The sequence below is a fragment of the Heteronotia binoei genome, chromosome 6 (assembly GCF_032191835.1).
Source record: "Heteronotia binoei isolate CCM8104 ecotype False Entrance Well chromosome 6, APGP_CSIRO_Hbin_v1, whole genome shotgun sequence".
NCBI classification, from domain to species: domain Eukaryota; kingdom Metazoa; phylum Chordata; class Lepidosauria; order Squamata; family Gekkonidae; genus Heteronotia; species Heteronotia binoei.
This window is the reverse complement of record NC_083228.1, coordinates 10,662,729-10,686,103: the sequence shown is the minus strand read 5'-3', so window position 1 is coordinate 10,686,103 and position 23,375 is coordinate 10,662,729. Positions and strand designations below refer to the sequence as shown.

Here is a 23,375-nt window from a genome sequence, read left to right as displayed (position 1 = left end):
TTCATGGAATACTGAAAGGTGAAGGAACCATTAAGTCAAAGTGGCTGTCTGCCATCACCTTTCTGAATGATAAGCCAACAAACCATGGCAGGACTGCCTTGGTCGCTGAAGAAGTGTTGTGGCCCGAGACGCCAACAGTCAACATGGAGGACATATGTGAAAATGTTCATTGTAAGTGATGCATTATAAGGAGGGGAGGGAGTAAGTGCACTTTGAAATATGTTTCATGAATTAATGTGGTATGCCTGCTTACGTCTGCATAGTGTGAAGGACAAAAATAGGGGATGTCTTGCCTGTTGTCCGATAGATAGGGTCATCTACTCCAACACATCCTCGGTATTTTGCTGCCGGATGCTGAGGTGTTTCCTACTGAACCAGACAGTTATTGACAAGGTGGGCAGCAAGGGATGCATCAGTGCTCAGATCTTGTGACCCTCTCTTACACGCCCAGGAAAATGCTGTTCACCACTTCAGGGTCAGGCAGCAATGTTTCTCCAGGCCAGTTTTGGCAGGGATCCTGGAGGTTATTGCCATCTTCTGGGCATGGAGCAGAGGTCACTGGGGATGTGTGTGTGGGGTGGAAGGTATTTGTGAAGTTCTTGCACTGTGCAAGCGGTTGGACTAGATGACCCTGGAGGTCCCTTGCAACTCTATGACTCTGTGATGTTTATGTATAGGATTTCAAATAGCGATGTTATTAATTTTTTTTATTTCCCATTAGTACCAAATGCTACTGAAGATGAGGAGGCAGGACCTTCTTCAGTGCAATCAGGATCCGGAGGAACAGCATGGTATTGTTCCGGATCCTGGGCAGCTCACCAGAGCCAGGCGGAAACGTATTTATGGCTTCTACAATGTGGCTGAGAAGATCACGGACCAATCCGAGAGGCACCACGGAGATCAGCTGGCTCACTCTGAAACCCAGCATACTGACCACACGGCAGCAAAGAGGCAAGAGATGGAGTTATACAGGGGAGGAGATGGAGTGGCGCAGACAGGAGATGAATGAAAACAGACGTGACAGGGAGTTGCTCCAAGACCTAAGCCAACATAATGCAAGTCATGGAGAAATGTGGCCACGCCCTGTCACTGCTAACTGACCTCTTGGAGAAGGAGCTGCAGAACCCTCATGTTAGTCAGCAGGAATGCCACCCTGCCACTTGCGTACCCAGAAGCCATGTAAAACAGAAAGAAAAGAGGAGAAATGGGCGGTGTCCTAGAGACAGACTTCCACCTTAATGTGATTCCCCCCCCTGCAGCTTAAACTTCCTGCACATCACTGATTTTTCACTACTTCCTAAACTGTTGTATCCCTCCTTCCCTTTTAGGTTAATCATTGTTATACGGAACGTTTTTAAAAGTTTGTGGTTTTGAACCCTGCAAGCCAATTATTGTAATGCTGTATTAAACAGCAGGGGTGATACCACAGCATAGTGATACATCACTTTGGTAACAAGTGCCCCATTGAATACACAGTTCAAGCAGGAGATCAGCGCACCAACATTGGTCTGTCACCTGTTGCTAACACTTTCATGCCCACACCTGAGTCAGGGGAATGTGATTGGTTTGTAGGTGATTCTAATGCACATGTATGGGGGGTGGGGGTTGTTGCCACCTGGAGAGGGGTTGCCCATAGGGCAGCAGGTTTCGGCGTGAGAACAAACCAAGAAGTGATTGGTGAGACAGATGTTGCTAAGCCAACCTGATGTGCACCCATCCACGCCCACAGACTATTGGCTGGAAAGTGACTTGTGCCAAGCTGCATCAGGTATAAATGTGAGGGGGGGGGGGAGCCACAGATTTCTGTGGGTTGTAGTTGGTGAGCGGTTTGTCGGGTTTAATAGGTTGGTGAGTGGTTTGTCAGGAGGATGAATGGGCCAAAAGGTGAACCTTGGAAGGAGCACGAGATTCTGGATCTCCTAGCAGTATGGGGAGATGATGGAATCCAAGAAGCTCTGCGGACATCCCATAGGAATTGTGGTTGCTATCAAAAAGTCTCAGCAGAGATGGCCGGACATGGCCATGACAGGGCAGCAGAGGGATGTAGGAGTAAAACCAAAAGCTTGAGAGCAGGATACAGGCGGGTAATTGCGCATAATTCCAATCCTGGAAATAACAAAGTCACATGCCCCTTTTCTAAGGAGCTTCATGGAATACTGAAGGGGGAAGGAAGCGTTAAGTCGAGGAGGCTGCCTGCCATCACCTTTCTGGATGATCAGCCCCCAGGCCATGGCAGGACTGCCTTGGTCACTGAAGAAGTGTTGTGCCCCGAGACGTCAACAGTCAGCATGGAGGACATATGTGAAAATGTTCAATATAAGTGATGCATGATAAGGGGGGGAGGAGTAAGTGGACTCTGAAATATGTTTCATGAATTAATGTGGTATGCCTGTTTACGTCTGCATAGTGTGAAGAACAAAAATAGGGGCTCTGTCTTGCCCGTTGTCATCAACACCCTGTATAATGGAGGGAATTCACAAATACCTCCTTCCTCCACGCAGGGAACCCTGCTCCAAGTGCAGAAGATTTTTTTTTAAAGGATCCCAGGTCAAAGTGGCCAAACAGGCAGATATTTTAACTAGGTTGTCTATTTTGGAGGGCAGGTCTGCCGGAAATGTCGCAGGAGGAGCCATGAGTTTTGGTCGTTCCGACGGGGGGTCAGTTCCATCTCCGGGGGCTGCCGGATCCGGATCGGCACTGGTTCCCATGGGAACTCTGGGTACGGCTGGTGACATTCCACTGTCATATACTGGGCTTGTTTGACTTTGGGCTTCATGGGGTCCTGCCGCCGCTATTGCGCCTGGCATTGCTGCTGGGAGTTCTGGTGCATCTCCCTCTCCAGGTATGGGTCCTCAGACAAATTGGGCTCGGCCGCATGGTCAGTTTGGCCCCTTGGAAATTGGCCAGCTGTTGGGCAGCAGGGGTTTGCAAGTTCCTTTTCGGGAGGATGGGGCTTTCCTTTTCCCTATGGGGCGGTCCCTTTTGCTGCCCTACCTTTTGGGGACATAGCATTACCTTTAGGTGATCATTTGGGGGTCCCCAATAGGGAGAAAAGGAGAATATTAATATCCAAGTATTTAAATAAATAAATAAATAAATAAAACCAGGTGTGTTTTTTTTCCCCTGGAAAAAGAGGTGCCTTAATTCTCAAGAGGGATGAACCTGCTGACTATCCCCGGGCTGAAAGAGGTAAAACTACAGAGTACCCGCACCCGGGCTTTCTCTGTAGTGGCTCCACACCTATGGAACCAGCTCCCGGAAGAAATGCGGGCCCTGCGGGACTTTTAACAGTTCCACAGGGCCTGCAAGACCATCCTTTTTAGGATGGCCTACACCAATTAAAGAGAGACTGCTAAGAAAAAATTTACCATCTGTTTTAATACCACCAGGATTTCAATTTTATTAATTTTAGAATTTTAATTAAATTGTTAAATTTGTTATTGTTTCAAATATCATTGTATTTAATGTACTGATTTAATGTGGTAAGCCGCCCTGAGTCTGCTTCGGCGGGGAGGGCGGGTACAAATAAAATGATGATGAAGATGATGATGATTTGTTACCTGCAATGAAAGATAAGATCCTAAAGGGAGAGTGTGCTGATATCTTCTTTCTCCTGTTCCGTGAGTTAGAGAAGAAAGATAAAGAGGATTTGGATGACAAGGAAAAAAGAGAAATTGAAGAAGCACAAGGTAGACCGGACTTGGGCCAACTGGCTGCCTGGGTTTTTTTGTGTATGCTGGCGTGATCGCGCGCGCCCAGCCTTGGCGGGCAGCTGCGCTTATTCAGTATATGGCTATCATTTATAAGGGGTACACGATGTTTAGTGGGCCCGCCTGGATTCAATATGAAGAATTCAGGATGAGGGCAGCTTTGTACCCTTCTCTTCAGTGGGATTGCATTCACCAGCAGCTGTGGCTCCAAGTCAAGTCTCCTGCGCATCCGAATTTGGGTGACCGCTTGGATAGCAGTCATTTAGTAGCCAGGTCAGCTTCGTAATCCTCTTATTGAAGTTCTGCGGGGCAGGCGGTTCAACCCCACCTGCTTTGCTGGGAGTTTGGTTCTCAAGGAGTGTGCAGTAGAAAAGCTTGTCAGTTCAGGCATGAATGCCCCCTATGTGGCGGCTCTCACTCCTTTAGTAACTGCCCCAAAGCCCGACCATAAGATCCAAAAGAAGCAGGGTGGAGGTGGAAGTAATTACCAGGCTGGGAAAGGGGCGCCGCCCGATAAAGGTGGGACCTCTTGAGCTCTGGCTGTCCAGGCATCCGCGAAGGGTCGACAGTGTTTACTCGTTAAAAGGTGTCAGGTTCGGTTTTCGAATTCCTTTTCAGGGTCCTCAGGTCGCATTTCAGTCCGGGAATCTCAGTTCTGTTAAAGGTTTGGAGCATGTAGTCAAGGATAAGATTGACAAGGAGTTGGCAGAGGGCAGGATTTTGGGCCCATTTTCTAATCCCCCTGCGCCTAACCTTAGGGTTTCCCCTTTGAGGGTGGTGCCGAAAAAGGTGCCTGGTGAATTTCGTTTGATTGACCATCTCTCCTTCCCCAAAGGGAGGTCAGTTAATGATGGGATTCCCGAGCATTTATGCTCTGTTAGGTATACCAGCTTTGATCAGGCCGTGGGCCTGGTGCAACGCTGTGGAAAAGGGGGCAGAGTTGGCCAAATGCGATATTAAATCTGCGTTTCACCTTCTACCTGTCCATCCGGCTGATTTTGAGCTTTTAGGATTTTCCTTTGCAGGGCAATTTTACATGGATAGAGCGTTGCCAATGGGCTGCCCCGTCTCATGCGCAGCTTTTGAGTGTTTCAGCACGTTCTTGGAATGGGCTGTTCACCCAAAAGTTGGTCTGCAGGATGGTGTTCATTATTTGGATAACTACCTCTTTGTGGATTCTGCATGGACTGGGCGTTGCGCACAGTTGTTGTCTGGCTTCATTGAGCTGGCTGCAGAGCTGGGGGTTCCGTTGGCTCAGGAAAAACGGAAGGCCTGGCCCAAAAAACATATCTTTTGGGGGATTGAGCTGGATACCTTGGGGTAATTGTCCAGAATACCTATCCAAAAAGTGGCAGATTTGAGGAGTAGGATTAATTCCTTCCTTCTTAAACAAAAGGTCACGTTGCGTGAGCTCCAGCAGCTGGTGGGGCATCTTAACTTTGCTTGCAAAGTGGTTGCTTCTGGACGAGCTTTTCTACATAGGCTATGGCAGACTGTGCCTGCCTCAGCATAAGATGAGGGTTACCAAGAGCATGAAGAAAGATTTAAGGGTATGGCAAGAATTTTTGGAGTCCTTTAATGGGATTTCTTTTGGGAGATACGACATACGGCTTGAGGCGGAGCTTCAGGTCATGTCTGATGCTGCTGAGTCTTTAGGTTTTGGGGTTTATTTACGCGGACATTGGTGCACGGACGCATGGCCAGATTCATGGGTTCAAGCGGGTGTGAACCGAGATCTGACGTTTCTCGAGTTCTTTCCCATTCTTGTTGCAGTTCGGCTGTGGGGGAGTTACATGGCCAATCGCACGATTTATTTTAGGTGCGATAACATGGCAGTGGTCCATGTCATTAATTCCCTTTCTTCCAAATCGCAACGGGTTATGAGACTGGTGAGGACCTTTACTCTGCGGCTGTCTGCAGCTTAACATACTGTTTTTGGCCAAGCATGTTCCTGGGGTAAATAATGGGGTGGCTAACGCTCTCTCTCGTAAACAGATGGAGAAGTTTTGTCAGTAGACCCCAGATGCCGATCGCGAGCCGGTGCCAATGCCCCAGGAGCTATGGCTGATTGGAGAGCCGAGGCCTGCAGAGCGATAGGCCATGCGATTGCGCCTACCACTAGGAAGTCTTATGAATGTGCTGTGCGGCAGTTTGAGGACTTTAGGGCTGAGGTAGGGTATTGCATTGTTTGGCCCCTCCCGGTGGAGCAGTTGCTCCACTACTGTGTTTCTCTAAAAAGTAAGGGGTTGGCCGTGTGATCCATTAGGGAACGCCTGTCTGCTTTGGCTTTTGCTAGCAAGGCATTGGTGTATAAGGAGAAAACAGCAGACTTTCATCTTCGAAAGATGCTAGAGGGGTGGTCCAGAGAGGCCGGGCCTAGTCCTGACATGAGGAAACCTATTTCCCCTTTTTTTCTTAGGGGCCTGAAAGGGGTTTGGGGCACAGTGTGTGCATCTTATTTTGAATCCACACTGTTTCATGCGGATTCCTTGGTGGCCTTTTTTGGGCCCCTTAGAGTTAGTGGCAAGTTCCAGAAATGATGTTTCTGGTGACGCTTTGTTGCTATGGGACCTGAGATTAGTTGAGGGTAAGGCGGTTCTTACAGTTTGACATTTTAAGACAGACCAGCACAGCAAAGGGACCATGTTGAAGCTGGGCAAGTGCTTAGAGCCTGAGTTGTGCCGTTTCCACTTTGGCTGCCTATTTGGCAGTGCGGAGGAACATTGAAGGGGTTTTGTTTTGTAACCTTAATGGCAGCCCATTGACAAAGCATCAGTTTTGGGCCATGACTTCTCAGGCTTTAACTAAGCTGGGGTTGTCCGGGGTGCGGTTTGGTACCCACTCCTTTAAAATTGGGGTGGCCTCTACGGCTGCTGCCCTGGGATATCTTTCTTCCTCTATTCAGCGCCTGGGCCATTGGCAGTCATCAGCCTATAAATCTTATGTTCGCCCTTTGCTCAGTTCTTAGCTTCGTTTATAGTTGAAATGTTATGGTTCTTGTTTCTAGTTTGACTGTTTTTTTCTTTTTAGATGCTGTTGTTCCTGGCCAGAGGAGCCGAGTTCTCGTCTGTGGACACAGCTATGTGTTTTGGGCCGCACATCTGGCTCCGAGAACTTTGGTCGGGTCTCAGCTGGGACTCAGCCAATATGTAACTATCGAATGGCGGGGGCGCCGGGGTCTTCAGTGGCCTGGCCTGCTGCCATTGTTATTTCATGGGAATGTGGGCCCTCTTCCTCAGGTTTTAATCATTCACCTGGGAGGGAATGATCTTGGGCTGGTAAAAGGAAGGCTTTGGTCTTGCAGGCTCGAGAGGATTTGGGGTACATTAGGGAGAGATGACCAGGGAGAGATGGCCAGGGAGAGCCAGTTTGGTGTAGTGGTGAAGTGTGCGGACTCTTATCTGGGAGAACGGGGCTTGATTCCCCACTCCTCCACTTGCAACTGCTAGCATGGCTTTGGGTCAGCCATAGCTAGGGTGGCCAGATGGTCCCGCCCACCCGGGAAAGCCCCGCCCCTGCCCCCAAATTCCCGCCTCACGGGTTGACTAACCCGGGACCAATCAAACCCCGGGTTTGCCAAAATCCCGCTTTTTTATGTTTAATTTTTTTAATGGATCCAATGGTGAGGCTCCACTTCAGCAGCCAGCCTGCCCAGCCATTGGGGAACAGTCTGGAAGGGGCGTGGGGGCGTGGCAGGCAGCTAGGGGCCCTCACCTAATTGGTCTGTGAGACAGAGAAAGGGAGAGCAAGTGAGAACTCGAGAGGAGAAGAAGAGAAAAGGATTCCCCTACAGTAAGTGGCCTTCCCCTTCCCCCCGGCGGCCACAGTGAGCGGCCATTTGCCGAGGCGCAGTGCTGGCCTGGCCTCTTCCGTGGCCTCAGTTCCCCCACCCCCTCCTTTTCGGCCGCTTTATGGGCTCGGCTCCGCCGCTGTTCCACCGCCGCCATGTGCGCAGCCTGACTTCTGCCGCTTTCCGGTTCACCGGGGATGATCGCCCTCGCTTCTACCCCTCTCCACCCCTCCCCTCCTGCCGCTTTATGGGCTCTGCTCCGCCGCTATCTCGTCTCCGCCAGCCCCCCTCCTCTCGGCCGCTTCCCCTCCCCCCCTGCATGGAGGAGGGCCGGCCCGGCAGCTTCCCTTCCTGCCGGTGAGTGAGGTCCCCTCCTTCCACCGGCGCCTCGTGCGACGGCTTCCTGCCCTCTCTGGTGCCGGTGCCTCTGCTCCCCGCCCGCCTGCCCATCTGGAAAGGCCTCCGTCTGTCCTCGCCATGGGCAGATCACCAAATCAGGTAGGTTGGCTGTCACTGCCTATGAATTGGCTGCCCAAGAACTACAATGGAACAAAATCACCACGTCTGGCGAGGACTTAATTATGATTCTTCTGCCCTCTTCATCTAGGCCCTTACAGCAGACCATGGCTTCAACATCAGGCACTGGAGGTGGCAAAGGTCACCAGCCCTGGGAACCACCAAAAAAGAAGCCCAAACGTTTGGTTGTGTTCAATCCTGAATGCAAAAACACCTACCCCTGGTTAAAAGAGACAAAGGACAAGAACAAAGCATTCTGCACGACGTGTTCTAAGGATATAAGAATTGGTCACGGTGGAGTGAATGATGTGAAAGCTCATAAGGACACTGACTCTCACAGGAGTGCGGCAAGCCAAGCTGGAACTTCAAAATCCATCCCAACTTTTTTTGTCTACCAAAAAGACATCGCTGCTCAGGCCAGAATTGCGGCTGCTGAACTACCACATACCACACGAACAGCCATGCGTTATCATACCGGTCTCTTGATTGCGGTGTCTAATTGTGCAGAGTCACATTTCCCGATTCAGAGATTGTGACCAAGATGACCTGTGGGAAAACAAAGGGTGCAGCTTTGATAAGCGATGTCTTGGCACCTTACTCTGTAGAACTGATTATGTCAGATCTTGACACAGCACATTGTTTCTACAGCATTTCCAGCGACGCATCAAATCATGGCAACAAGAAAATGTTCCCCCTATGCCTTAAATACTTCACTTTGAAGGATGGCATTTCAAATCGTCTTCTTGATTTCTATGAAGATGCCAATGAAACAGCTGAGAATGTCACACAAAGGATTTTGGATGTCTTGACAAAATACCAGCTGGACTTAGCTCGTCTGTCTGCATACTCAGCAGACAGCGCGAATGTAAACTTTGGAAAATACCATTCTGTGTACACACTTCTGAGTAGAGGCCGTGAAGATATCGTGCCCGCCAGGTGCCCTGCACACACTGTGCACAATGCTGCCAAAAAATGATGTGATATGCTCACCTGCGACATCGAGTCTCTCATACTGAAGGCTTTTGGTCATTTTTCTGTTTCTGCCAAACATTCAGAGGAACTTAAGGAGATGTTTGAGTTTTTGGAGATGCAGGGTGATCGCCTGCTTCGACATGTACCCACAAGATGGCTATTTTTCTTGCCTGCATAAACAAGATGTTGAAGTGTTGGCCAGCCGTTAAAGCGTACTTTCAAAAGCTGGGAGAGGACGACTGTCCTTCTCTGATATGGCGCCACATTGACGATGAGGCTGGAGAAAAGGACTACAGTACATCACAAACTTACATTATGTTTCTCCAGACCACTTTGATGCCTATTGAGGAGACTGTACTGATTCTGGAGCAGGATGCACTGACAGCACCTGAATTGTTTGAGGCCATGTTCAGGTTGCTAAACAGCCTTAAGCAACGCAAAGCTGACTCCTTTTTTGGAACGGATACAGATAAGGCGCTGCGCAAAATGCCACCTTCAAAGGCAAGGAAAGTGAAGCAGGACTTCCTCAAGTTCTTTGAAAAAACCATCGCATATCTGGAAGCAAAATTTGATTTCTCTGAGAAAAATCACCTGTGTGCTTTGACACCATTTTCTCTTTTAAAAAGTGTGACTTATGACCACCTGCGGTGTGCTGCTGAGCAGCTGAAAATGGAGAAAATAATAAACCTGGATAATCTATACAGTGAATACACCGATGCCAAGAGCCTGCTGGATGAGCAAGTGGCCTGTGTTGACCCAAAAATCACAGTGGATAAAAAGTGGGTGGCCATATTCTCTGAGATGGGAACTCGGTCTCACAAGTGCGAAAACCTCTTACTTCTTGTAAGCAAGATCCTGAGTATCCCATGCTCCAACGCTTTTGTGGAGAGGGTATTCAGCCTCATGTCAGCTCACTGGACGGAGACCAGGAATCGGTGTAACGTAGACCTGGTGAAAGCAGAGCTGCAAGTCAAAGTGAATTTTGATATGGATTGTGAACAATTTTATCACTATATTAAGGAAAAGAAAGATATCCTCAAGGCTGCAGGGAAATCAGAGAAGTATAAATTCAGTAAAAAAAAAAGAAAGACTGAAAACTGTGTCGCTCCTTCCAGACCACAGCCCTTTCTCCAGCGTGGGAGGCGGGATGGCCCACACTTGCCGCAGGACGCAAGTCCCACCCTAGAATCCATGTTCTTTGTCCAGGGAGAAGTCGAGGTCCAGGAAGCTCCACTGTGTGGAGTCGGGATGACCCACACCTACGGGCCCACTGTCTGGGCCCGCAGCATGCAAGTCCCTCTCTACTAGCCATGTCCTTTGTCCAGCGTGGGAGTCAGGATGACCCACACCTGCCGGCCCGCCACCTGGACCCGCAGCACGCAAGTCCCATCCTACCAGCTGTGTCCCAGTCCTGGGAGAAGCCGTGGTCCAAGAACCGCCACTGTGGGAATCGGGATGGCCCACACCTGTGGACCTGCTGCCTGGGCCTGCAGCATGCAAGTCCCACCCTACCCGCTGTGTCCCAGTCCAGAGAGAAGCAGAGGTCCAGGCAGTGCCACAGAATGGAAGTCCATGCACAGAGGAACAAACACACCATGGAGGCGTAGTGATATAAGTGATTCTTTCTGCTTCCTGTTTTCAGTGACAGCATACTAATTATTGCTTTTCTGTATATGCAGATACTCAAAGAAAATAAATAGAACTTCAAATAATCAGGAGCAAGAGCAAGGTATCATTGGAATGCCAGAATCCCCAGCACAATCATTTGGATATGTTCTTGAATCATCTCAGCAGAGATGTTGCTGTACAGAGGGTGAGTATAACCATTAAGCCTGGAAGAACTGCCAAGATGCAAAGTAAACTGCTGACAGTATGTTTCTTTTTTTTCCAGATAAGCTCCATTCAGGAAACTAGCAACCACAGACAACAGTAGATCGCTTCCATCACACAACAGAAGGTAAGGAACAAATTGGCTGTGACTTGACGGCTCGTTCCACCACTTTAATAATATGAAGAGAACTTGGTTTCCTTTCCTTTTTGCAGTTTTTAGTATTTTAGTGGCACCTGAACACCTTTTTCTTTTTTGTGTGCTGCTTGGGGAGGACCTGCTTTTCTAGACCTGCATCCGCCTGGCTTCAGGCTGGGCTATGGGACACAGACTGGCAGTGGTGGTTTTAGCTGCTGATCTCAGTTTAATTGTAGATAAGGGTTGCTTTGTTGCTTTTACTGGGTTGCTCAAGACCCTTTGATACTATGGACGGTTTTGTTGAAATGTTTGTCAGCACAAGCAGGTATCAAGGATAGTGGATTGTTATCCTGTGAATCTGACTCAAGAGGGGTTGCTGTTGGAGCCTTTTTTTCTTCAGCACGGAACATCTTGAAGTTTCTCTTCTTTTTTCAAGTTGTATATTTTGGGGGTGGTAATGTCACCAGAAGTCTCTGTTTCCAGCAGTGCCAATTTGGGGAAATGATGTCACTTCATGTTTCCAGCGGTGATATTTGGGGGAAATGACATCACAGGAAGTGCCGTCACTTCCTGTTTCCGGCAGTGGCATTTGGGGGAAATGATGTCACAGGAAGTGATGTCACTTCCTGCTTCCGGCAGGTGGCGCGGGGAAACGATGTCACAGGAAGTGATGTCACTTCCTGTTTCTGGCGGTGGCATGACGTCACCGGAAGTGACGTCACTTCCTGTTTGCGGGGGGCGCGCGTGCGCACACACACATTCATTCCCCCCTCAAGGTGTCCCTGGCTGGCCTGCAGATATTATGGCCACCCTAGAGATCACTAACACATTATTAGCCTCCAGAAAGGAGTTCACCACCAGAATTTACAATACTGCTTGGAAGGGGTTTCATAGGTGGTGCCACAGAAAAGCAAGGGATCCACTAAACCCATCAATTCAATACATTTTAGAATTCTTACAAGATGGACTACAATCTGGTCTGAAACCAGCCACTTTACGTAGACAAGTAGCAGCTCTGACTTCTGTACTGGGACTAATTTTGTTCCATCTTCTGGATGGAACAAAAATGCATCTATAGACCGCTGCTTTTATTCTTATTTTGTTTTATTAATTATGGTTTTAACTTATTTGTAAATGTTTTTAAACCAAATTTATGTAAATTATAATGTTGTAAGCCGCCCTGAGACACTTCGGTGAGAAGGGCGGGATATAAGTCTAAATATAAATAAATAATACAGGGAAAAGATGTTTCCAGGCATGCACACGTACAGAGATTCTTACGGGGGGGCCACACTCAAGTGTCCTCCGCAGACTCACAGATTTCCAATGTGGTGTTTACACACTGTCTTGTCCACACTCACAAAATCGCCCTTCGAGCCCATTCAGGACATCTCCCTAAGATGGCTACATTTGAAGACCATTTTCCTGATAGCGATCACATCAGCAAGAAGGGTTTCGGAGATTAATGCATTGTCCGTAAAGAGAGAACCCTGAATTTTTCACAAAGACAAAGTGGTCCTTCGTACAGATCCTACCTTTCAACCCAAGATTGTATCTAAATTTCACAAATCCCAGGAACTGCATTTGCCATCATTCTGTCCAGACCCTAAACATCCTAGGGAGCGAATGTGGCACAATTTAGATGTTAGACGTTGTCTGAAGGCATACTTAGTCAGGACTGAATCAATTTGGAAGACGGATGCCATGTTTATCAACATTACACAACCAAGGTTGGGCCAGAAGGTGTCAACTTCAGCCATCAGCTATGCTATTAAACAATGCATCACAGAAGCATATAAAGCAATGAAATTAGAAGTACCCAGAGGGATTACAGCACATTCAGCCAGAAGCGTGGCAACTAATGTGGCCTTTAACAAATATGCTTCAGTGGACGAAGTATGCAGGGCTGCGACATGGTCTTCCATTTCAACATTTGTTCGACACTACGAATTAAACACTTACAGTTCATAAGAAGCAGCATTTGGCAGAAAACAACATGTTTTTCGAGAAGAGAGCGATGCCCCACCCAGTCATTAATCTACTGCTATAGGAGAACCCAAGATGGCCTCTGACTCAGAGGGAGAACGACCATTGGTACTTACCATGAGGGGTCATTCTCCTCTGAGTACAGGAGGACATATTGCCCACTTCCTGTTTGCAGCGGCGCACGCGCACACACATTCATTCCCCCCTCAAGGTGTCCCTGGCTGGCCTGCAGATATTATGGCCACCCTAGCCATAGCTCTGGCAGGGGTTGTCCTTGAAAGGGCAGCTGCTGTGAGAGCCCTCTCCAGTCCCACCCACCTCACAGGGTGTCTGTTGTGGGGGAGGAAGATAAAGGAGATTGTGAGCCACTCTGAGACTCTTCGGAGTGGAGGGCGGGATAGAAATCCAATATCTTCATCTACCTCACAGGGTGTCTGTTGTGGAGGAAGGTAAAGGAGATTGTGAGCCGTTCTGAGACTCTTCGAAGTGGAGGGCGGGATATAAATCCAATATCTTTTTCATCTTTATTATCATTTGGTCAGCCATGATTCCCCGCCTAGTTTGGCGTAGTGCATGGGACCTTGCAGGTATAGAGAGGGCCCATTATAAAGCTAACAAAGAAATTAGGAAGGCCTTGGATGGGGGGGGGGGGTTGGGCCACTTTTTGTTGGCGTATGAAGTAGAAATGCCTTAACAAGACAGCAACTCGTAGACAGGTCATGCTGATCTATCTGACAGGTAAAGATCACATGACTGGACATTTTGCATCAGCCTGCAAGTGGTGCTTCAGTGACTCAGCATGTCCGCACTGATTGGGCAAAAGGACATATAACTCTGTATATAAGTCTGTGCTGTACTTGCCAGCATATGCCATTGTGGTATCAGGTGTCTGGCGAAGCAGTTTGTCAGTAAGAACTACGACTGACTATAAGGACTATGTATATATATTGTAAATAAAATTGTAAATAGAACCAACCTCCGCTGGTGTGTGTGTACACTGTTTTGGAGCTACATCATCTACCCTGCTATAAAACTTCCGTCACTTTTTGCCCCACCCGGATATTTCTACGAAATTTGCTGACCTCTACAGAGGAGATGGAATGCATCTCTCAGAAAAAAGGTAACATGCTTTTCTTGAGAGATCTCCGGCAAGGGCTGCGAGTAGTCTTGGGCCTCCCGGTGGATGCTAAGGGCTAAGTAGAGACTTGACCTTAGTAGTGGCAGGTTTATACTGGGTTTGTGGTACTATGCGGCTACGGGAGGACCAGAAAGCATCGCCCTTTGGGGGAGTTAGGGGTCTGGCAGGATCAACCTTTGGGTTCCCATGACCCGGGGTGGGTGAATGCAGACCGTCCTGGAGGCTCGACAAGAGGGTGCCTTCCATTGAGATGTGCGTCTGGTGGTTGGGCCCTCTGGGGCGTGCCTCCTTGCTGGGCCGGCCTGGTGGAACCTGTGCCACACAGCTCCAGCTGGGGGCTGGGTCTCTCACCCGCTAATGGCAGGGAAGCGGTCTGTTGAGACCCCTGGCCTTGACTAGGCCATAGTTCTAGTTTCCTTTGCTGTTTTTTTTATTATACTTAAGTGCCCCTTAGTTATACCAATACCTTGTGTCCGACTCTTCTTTCTGACTTGCGATGAAGTTGAGTGGCAATAAGTTTTGTTGATCTTACAGGTTCCAATGGAGTCATACAGCTGCCCATCAAATCCATCTCCTTAGAAATGTGTACATATTTAATTGCCTCATCATTGCCATGACCCGTTATTGTATGTGGGCATTGAGAAAAACACCACACATTCACAGATTACGATGTCTTCAATCAGAGAGATAAGGACACAGGTCTTGCGATGGAGTTGTAGGGCAAGCACTTCGATATCAACAACTGGTAGTGAGGAAAAGAGTTCTCAGTGTGTTGGAGGACCTTGAGAGAAAACGTCTACCGATGTGTCAGTCGGTGCATGACAGTTGATGTAGAGAAATGACAAGTAATGTCAATGGATACTTTGAATCAGTAATTGAATTAATGTGGTGCTTTTTTTTATCTTGGAAACATGATGCTGCTTCTGTACTGTGTGATTTTTTTTGGGGGGGGGGGATAATTGTGATGACTTTCTCCCACCTTTCTTTTTCATCCGCAGTGAAAAGAATAACGGAAGCCGTGGAAGGAATGGGACATGCACCATAAGGCCAACAAGAGAACACAGCATTGCAGCATTAGCGCATCTGCCACTTTTCAGTATTTGATAACCTGCACTTAATTGCTCTCATTGGTTGTCACAAATGCCACTTAGCGAGCTTTGGAAAGACTTTGGGACTGCAGAGGGTCACACCGGTTTAATTATATTTCCATGCACAATCACCTTAAACAACAACATTTATGGCACTTTTACGTAAGAACAACACACACTACCATTGTTTGCACTACCATTGTTAGAACTTTTTGAGATTGTGTAAATAACTGAAATCCAGACATCATACTGAACGGATTGATTTCCTTGATGGTGGTGGGTTTGATCACTACTTTACAGCGATTGCGAGATTCCAGCTTTGAAGGCTGGCTTGAAGAGGCAACAAATATTGCCAATGCAATGTCTGTGGAGGCAGTAGAACCAGAAAAAAGAAGTTCCAAGAAAAAGAGGTTGGCAGATGAATTTGCAAGTGATGAGTCCTGTACATTTTCAACAGAAAAACAATTCAAGCATGAGATGAACGTAGTTTTTGACCGAATACTATCAGAATTGCATACAAGAAGTGAAAAGACTAAATACAGATTTTTTTTTCCCTTGCTGGTGAAAAATGAATGAGTAGGCACAGACTTATTGGAGGCTGCAGAACATCTGGTAAAAAAGTATTCAGAGGACTAAAATATGGATGAGTTTAGATGTGAACTTGAAACATTTAGAGATCAATATCATGTTTCTTCTAAAAACGCAGAACTAAAGAGCTGCCTAGATCTATTACTGTGGTTTACAGAAACGATGTACAGGATTAACTTCCTAATGTGTGTATAGCATTAAGAATGTATGCCAGTCTACTAACATCAGCATCCCATGAGAGAAGTTTTAGCAAAATGAAGCTTATAAAACCCTATCTTAGGTCAGCAATGTACCAGGAGCATTTATCAAGCTTGGCTATATTGTCTATTGAAAGTGATGTGGCAAAATTAATGTATGATGACACATTGAGAAGCTTTGCAAGAAAAAAAGCAATAAGCGCTCACTTTTAGTTGAAAGGCAGAGATTATTAGTTTATATTCAATATATACATTATTACTAATACTTAATTTTATTAAAGAAATAAATGCCCTTACATGCTGTGCTATTTTATCTGTATTTTCTCCTACGGACATGATGCCCTAGGCAAGACAATTTACTTTTCTTATATCTCTGCTTTTCAACAGCTGTGGATTCGTTTGGTTGTCAGAAACTTGCCTTGGCTAACCAATAAATGTTTTTTTCTAGAATAAATAATTTGAATCTATTTTCTTTATTTGGATACCGGGCTATCTTTGTTGGAGTTTAAATTTCCCCCATCATAGCGAGTTTCCTACCACATTTGTCTTACTGGAATATTGATAGCTTGAGCTTTCAATAGCTCTTGTTTTAGGAAAGCCCACCCTTCACTTGCTTCTCTCCCTTCAGTGTTTTCTGGCAGGGAATGACTCTCATTATGCCTCTCTGAGTTCTTTAAAGTCTGTCTTCCTAATATCTAACATGCATGTCTGGATATGAACTCCCTTAGCTCCCTACAACAAAAGGAATCCTCGAAGTAATGCTTAGCTAATGATGGATAAGATAATGTAAAAGTGTTATTAACTATTCATAGAAATCAACACAATTTATTCTGTTGTTTAAACAAGTTATTTATTATATATCTATATTACAAACATTGATGAAATAAATATGAAAAATGTAAGGGGATGCCATTTTTTGTTTTTGCGCCCCCCCCCCCCCCCCCAATGTAGATCCAGTCTTGTGTATCCCAAAGCGAGTATTGCGCTGCTCTAGAGGAAAATCATAGTGTAACAGATAAGCACTGGGTAAGTTTATTACTTGCAAGTCTTGATTTGTGAGTTTGGCAAGAGTTGTGAGTTTGGCAGGCTCCATCCTTGTGGAGGAGATGCAGCTCAGATGTGATAATTGCTGGCAGCCGCCAGGTCTTTTTATCTGAAGGGAGTTAGCATTCTTTACCAACCTTGCGACTGGACGACAGTACCTGGGGCTGGTGACGTGGCAACTCCTGCAAGAAGGTGGAAGTAACTCCTGCTCGAGGCTGATTTTTCCGCGGGCTCGCTTCAAGAACCTTTCGGTAATGAGAGCTGTGGCTTCATTTTGAGATTCACAAGCCTGTTTTGGTACCTTAAATGTTTTTTGCCGTTAATTGATATGGGATGTTTCTACCAGATGCATCCTGTGTGTTTGAATCTTTTTACTTAATTAAATGCAAAATTCCTGTGGCAAGGCTTCCTCCCACCCCTCTCCTATTTTTCCAGCTTTCCAGGGACCCTACATCTGCTCCACACGTCCATCTCTTGAGTAAATCAAACGTTTCTTAGCTTCCAATGCATCACTGCAAACGTTATCTGAGGTTCATCACAACTGAACAACCCATCATGAAGCAGAGCTCGATGTGGCTATCTTGTCAATGAAACATAACCAATTGCTGGGCACTGATGGTTTTACAGGTGAAATAAAACTTTCCACGCTTGCTTTTCTTCATGTTTACTGGATGTATTCAATCACACACACACGAGAATCAGGCAGTCTTCCGCTTACTTGGTCAATAGTAAAGATCACTGAAGTACCTAAAAATGACAGAGATCCTATAGACACAGGCCTCAGATTCAGTGGGAGCTCACAGGAGCACAGTTCCTGCACCTTTCTGAGAGTTCCTCCTCCTGAGAGTTCCACCTCCTTGTCCATTGAATAGTATTGCAGCTGCATAACAATCCCTGGGTGAGCTCCACCACCTATTTTTCTACAAAATGACCGCTGTATAGACATATATTGCTTATGAACTGTGATTATAAGATGTTCACAAATATCTTGGCTCTTAGGCTTAATAGAATAGTGTGACCAAACTGGGTTTATGCCCAACTAGGATATGACTGATAATGTGCGGAAGTTACTTGATGTACGTCATTGTTGTCAGGCCAAAGACATCTAATGCATGCCTCATGGCTTTAGATGTTAAGAAGGTCAACAACATTGTAGAGCCACGTTATTTGCACCGGCTTTTAAATTATATTGGATCTTGGACTACATTTTTGTGTGCTATACAGGCAACTTTATTCCTCTCCGAGAGCCTTTTTGAGAATAAATGGGCTTAACTTATCAAAGATAGTGCAATCTAGAGGTACGTATCAGGACTGCCCATTGTCACCGATTTTGTTTGTCTTAGCTGTTGAGCCTTTGGTGAATGATATCAGGGATGATCTGGCAATTGTTGGGATTCAAGCTCACCAGAATTTATTCGTTTGCAGACAACATAGTTGTATTTCTCACTTGCCCGCGAACTTAACTGCTGGCACTCTGGCCTCTTTTAACAGCCTTTGGAAGTGTCACAAGTTTGAAAATTGATCTGAATAAAACTATACAGCACCCAATTAGCCTATGTAGTGATACGGCTCCATATATCAAGCATAATTTTAATTATCACAGGGGGATGCTATGTCATGGAAATATTTGGGAGTACATGTCTCTTTGGTTCTCAAAAACCTTGTGAGGCTAAATTATGTTCAACTAAAACAGGACATACATTCTCAGTTAATTCATTGGTCAAAACATCGTCTAATGCTCTTGGACCAAATCAATGTTGTTAAAACCAAAGTCTTGACATGAAATGTATTCTGTATACCATTTACTCCTATTTATTTGACTCAATCCTGGTTGGTCAAGTGGCGAAGGGATATACTGCTTTTATTTTGATTCACATTTCTTAATGTAACATTTCAGTTTCAATAAAAAATAGTAAGATTTACTTTCCAATACTAATAAGTACTGAACACCATGGGAAATGACATGACATCAAACGATATTAGCACCAAATTGTTTTAATTGTTTAATTTTAATTATGAACTGTTGACTTGATAAATTGTTTATATGTAACTAAAGTGGTTGAATTGTTTTATTGTGATTTTTAGCTGTGAGCTGCCCTGAGCCTGCTTCGGTGGAGAGGGCAGCATATAAATCTAATAAATCTAATCTAGTGATCTCAAACTCGTCTACTGATTTTCTATGACAGCTTCATAATCAATGCAGGATTACCAAATAGGCAGAGTTAGCACACCAGCCTACGGGCCCTCAGGATTTTAGGGGCCCTGTGATCACAAATAATATTACAGTTTGTCTCTAAAAAGCTTCTGTCAGTTGTCAGTTTGTAACACATCTTGGTGCAATGTGTATAGTAGTAATGGTTATCTCTCCATTAGCGGCCGACACGCACACTACTTCCCACTAGAGTGCGCGCACACAAAAAGCCCTCCAGAGAAATGAAGCTTTCTTTGAGTTCAGGGGCAGCCAAGAAGCACTGTGCAGTAGAATCTGTGACTTTCACTCTCCCCCTGTGCATATAGCTCATATATACTCTCCGTCCACAGGAAATGTGTACTTGTTTCCCATGCATCCTATTTAGTGAAACACATAAAGGCCAAACTCAATTTAAAGATGAATTTTCTGATTGGAAGAATCCCTTGCAGCAAATGAAACTGCACAAGGGCAATGCAACGCATTTATCAGTAGACGATGCACACACAGTCAAATCAACAGCATCTTTGGAAATTCAAATCACAATGCAGCAGAAAAATGGGCAACAGAAACACAACCACAACAAGTAGTCAAGGTATTGTCATTCTTCTCTGGTGGGATAACCCCTACTGGGACAAGTGCTGCGTCATTGATGTTTGACCCAGGTGTCTCTTGATAGTCAACATGGACATTCATCCACAAGAACTCAAAGGGGTTTGGCTGTGGCCAGCCACATGAGGAGCAAAGGGATCACCCACAACCAAGACAACACCATCAATGACACGAAAGCCCACGCCAGCACTACTACACCCAAGGGAGGAGCAGACAGCATGGCAGCGCTGGTGTCACAAGCTGCTGGGACCACAGAGGATCGACCGCAAGGATAATCTTCAAACCTCCTCCGTGCAAACACAAAATTCAGAATTTAACAATTATTTGTGTTTACGAACCAATCCAAACATTAATAAATTCCAGTAATATGCATGATATGCAATGCTAAAGAAATCATACAGGAAAAAATTCATCCACAACGCACACACACTACCACTCCTACTTTTCTTTCTGTGACCAATGTCCAGAACAGGCGGGTCACATGTTAGACTTGATCTTCGCGTCGGGAGTTTTAGTGAACGATCTTGCTTCTGGTCGGATCACTATGCCCTCAAGGCTCATGTGGACGTCCCACCCCAAGCCCGTTTGGGCGGCGAGCTTATTTTAGCTCGCCCGCGGAGCCTGATGGACCCGGAACGGTTCCTGACGGCCCTGCGGGATCCCTGGCCCCCTGGCGATTCCCTCGATGACCTGGTAGAGTCTTGGAATGATAGGCTCGCCGGGGCCATCGATGAGATCGCACCTAGACGTCCTCTGCGCCCTCGTTCAAGGCCGACACCCTGGTACAACCAGGAGTTGCGGCATTTGAAACGGGGACTCAGACGACTAGAGAGGCAATGGCGGCGTACTCGAGACGAAGCGACTCGAACATCTAATAGAGAGTTTATGAAGTCCTATGAGATGGCAGTCAAGGCCGCAAAGAAAACATACTTTGCGGCGGAGATTGCGTCCGCAACTTCGCGCCCGGCACAACTGTTCAATACAATTCGGACCCTTACAACACTGCCACAGGGCAGACCAAATTCTAATGAATTGGAAATTGGCTGTGAGGCTTTTGCGAACTTCTTTGCGGATAAAATCGCATCGCTCCGTTCCGACTTCCCTGCCATATTAGATACAGTTAGCGAACCTGAGGCTCTGTGCCTGTCTTCGGATTGTGTTCTGGACGGCTTCGGTGCGCTCAGCCTGGAAGAAGTTGACAGGATCCTCCTATCTGCATGCCCAACAACTTGTAAATTGGACCCGTGCCCCTCCTGGCTTATTAAGACCTGCCGGAGGGAGCTAAGATATCCTATACGGGATATCATAAATAGATCCTTATCGGAGGGGCATTTTCCATCAGCGCTTAAAGAGGCGGTGGTCCACCCCCTCTTGAAAAAAAGATTAGATCCGGCCGAATTGGCACACTATCGGCCGGTCTCGAATTTGCCCTTTTTGGGCACTTATTGAGAGGGCAGTGGCGTTGCAGCTACAGAGTTTCCTGGAGGATGCTTCTGTCCTTGACCCCTGCCAGTCTGGTTTTCGCCCGGGCCACGGGACGGAGACGGTGCTGGTCGCCCTGGTGGATGATCTTCAGCGGCATCTGGATCAAGGCGGCTTGGCGGTGCTGATGTTGTTAGATCTATCGGCAGCGTTCGATACGGTCAACCATCGGCTTCTGGCGTGCCGCCTTGCCGACGCAGGGATTCAGGGGCTGGCCTTGCAATGGCTTTCCTCTTTCCTTGACGGTCGGGGACAAAGGGTGGCGATCGGGGAAGAACTGTCCCGGAGACACACGCTTGATTGCGGAGTGCCTCAAGGGGCGGTGTTTTCCCCGATGTTATTCAACATCTATATGCTCCCCCTTGCCCAGATTGCCCGAAGGTATGGGCTGGGTTGTCATCAATATGCTGATGACACCCAGCTCTATCTGCTTATGGACGGCCGGCCCGCCTGCGCCCCAGAAAATTTGGACCGGGCGTTACAGGCAGTGGCTAGGTGGCTTAGGCTGAGCGGACTGAAGCTGAATCCGGCGAAGACAGAGGTCCTTTGCTTGGGTCGTTGCGGCCCGGGAAGGGAAATCCCCCTGCCAGTTTTTGACGGCGTGCCGCTGACAGCGGCGAGCAGGGTCAAGAGCTTGGGGGTACTATTGGAGCCTTCACTGACGATGGAGGCTCAGATAGCAGCCACTGCCTAGTCCGCATTTTTTCATCTTAGGCGGGCGAGGCAATTGGCCCCCTTCCTGGAACGCGACGACCTAGCAACAGTGATTCATGCTACGGCCACCTCGAGGTTGGACTACTGTAATGCCCTCTACATGGGGCTACCCTTGTGCCGGACCCGGAAACTGCAGTTAGTGCAGAACGCCGCTGCCCGGCTGCTATTAGGGCTCCCAAGATGGGAGCACATTCATTCGGGGCTCCGGGACCTGCACTGGCTGCCAGTAACATTCCGAGTCCGGTACAAGGTGTTGGTCATTACCTTTAAAGCCCTATATGGCCTAGGACCTGCCTACCTTAGGGACCGTCTCTCCCCACACGTTCCCCAGAGAGTACTACGATTGGGTTCACAAAACCTGCTGGTAATCCCCGGGCCAAAGGAGGCCCACCTAAAATCCACCAGGGATCAGGCCTTCTCAATAACGGCACCTTACTGGTGGAACCAGCTGCCGGAGGAGGTGCGGGCCCTGCGGGACCTAGGGCAGTTCTGCAGGGCCTGTAAGACAGCCCTCTTCTGGCAGGCCTATAACATCTAACTGACAATGAGAATATCTTCTGGATGGAACTAAAAATGCATTTACAGACCGCTGGTTTTATTTCTATTTTGGTTTTATTTTTATTTTGTTTTATTAATTATGGTTTTAACTTTATTTGTAAATGTTTTAAAACTGAATCTATGTAAATTATAATGTTGTGAGCCGCCCTGAGACACTTCGGTGAGAAGGGCGGGATATAAGTCTAAATATAAATAAATAAATAAATGTAATTAATATTTAATGAAAACTCAATGACCGGCGAACCGGTCCAAAATCACTGCGGATCAACTAGCCCATCTTCTCAAATAATAAATGCAGTAAGTAGTGCTGAAATTCAGTTGCTACTAGTCACTGTATATTTGCTATTCACAGATCTTAACTACTTCAATCTTAGCTTTACTCATTGCTCAGTTACTTATGCATCTTGACTTCAATTAGCCCTGCCTGGCAACTAGCCTGCCCCCCATCCTCTTTCTTACCTATATGTAAGGATTTTTTTTTGAGGTATCTCAAGAATTGTGCATGGACAAAAGCTTATACCCAGAATTAAACTTTGCTGGTCTTAAAGGTGCCCCCGGACTCCAATTTTGTTCTAGTCCAACCATTATCACCTTCTCTGTCTGTCATTAAGGCAAAGAGACACCCCTTGCACAGGACTGAAGACGTACTCAAATGTTTAAGTTTCTCCTATGAAAGAGATTACTTCTCAGGGGATTTTGATACAGGGATGGCTCAGCTACACGTTCAAATTGGAGCCGGAGCCAACGGTCGGCAGGATCAGGCATTTACCAAGACCGACTGACTAGCAGCAAGCTATTTTAAATTGTATCTTGCAAAACTTATACC

General features: G+C 46.8%; 1 protein-coding gene across 1 annotated transcript; it reads left to right on the top strand.

The window, feature by feature from the left end:
- The first annotated feature begins 9,190 nt into the window (after positions 1-9,190).
- Positions 9,191-16,405, top strand: LOC132573285 (uncharacterized). The gene is made up of 4 exons (XM_060240789.1): positions 9,191-10,801; positions 10,880-10,945; positions 14,613-14,923; positions 15,077-16,405. The coding sequence occupies exon 1, from the start codon at positions 9,304-9,306 to the stop codon at positions 10,294-10,296; it is 993 nt and encodes a 330-aa protein (XP_060096772.1). The 5' UTR covers positions 9,191-9,303; the 3' UTR covers positions 10,297-10,801; positions 10,880-10,945; positions 14,613-14,923; positions 15,077-16,405.
- The last annotated feature ends 6,970 nt before the right edge of the window (positions 16,406-23,375 follow it).

Coding starts and splice junctions, on each gene's coding strand:
- LOC132573285 (XM_060240789.1), top strand. CDS start 9,304: ATGTTTCTCCAGACCACTTTGATGCCTATTGAGGAGACTGTACTGATT.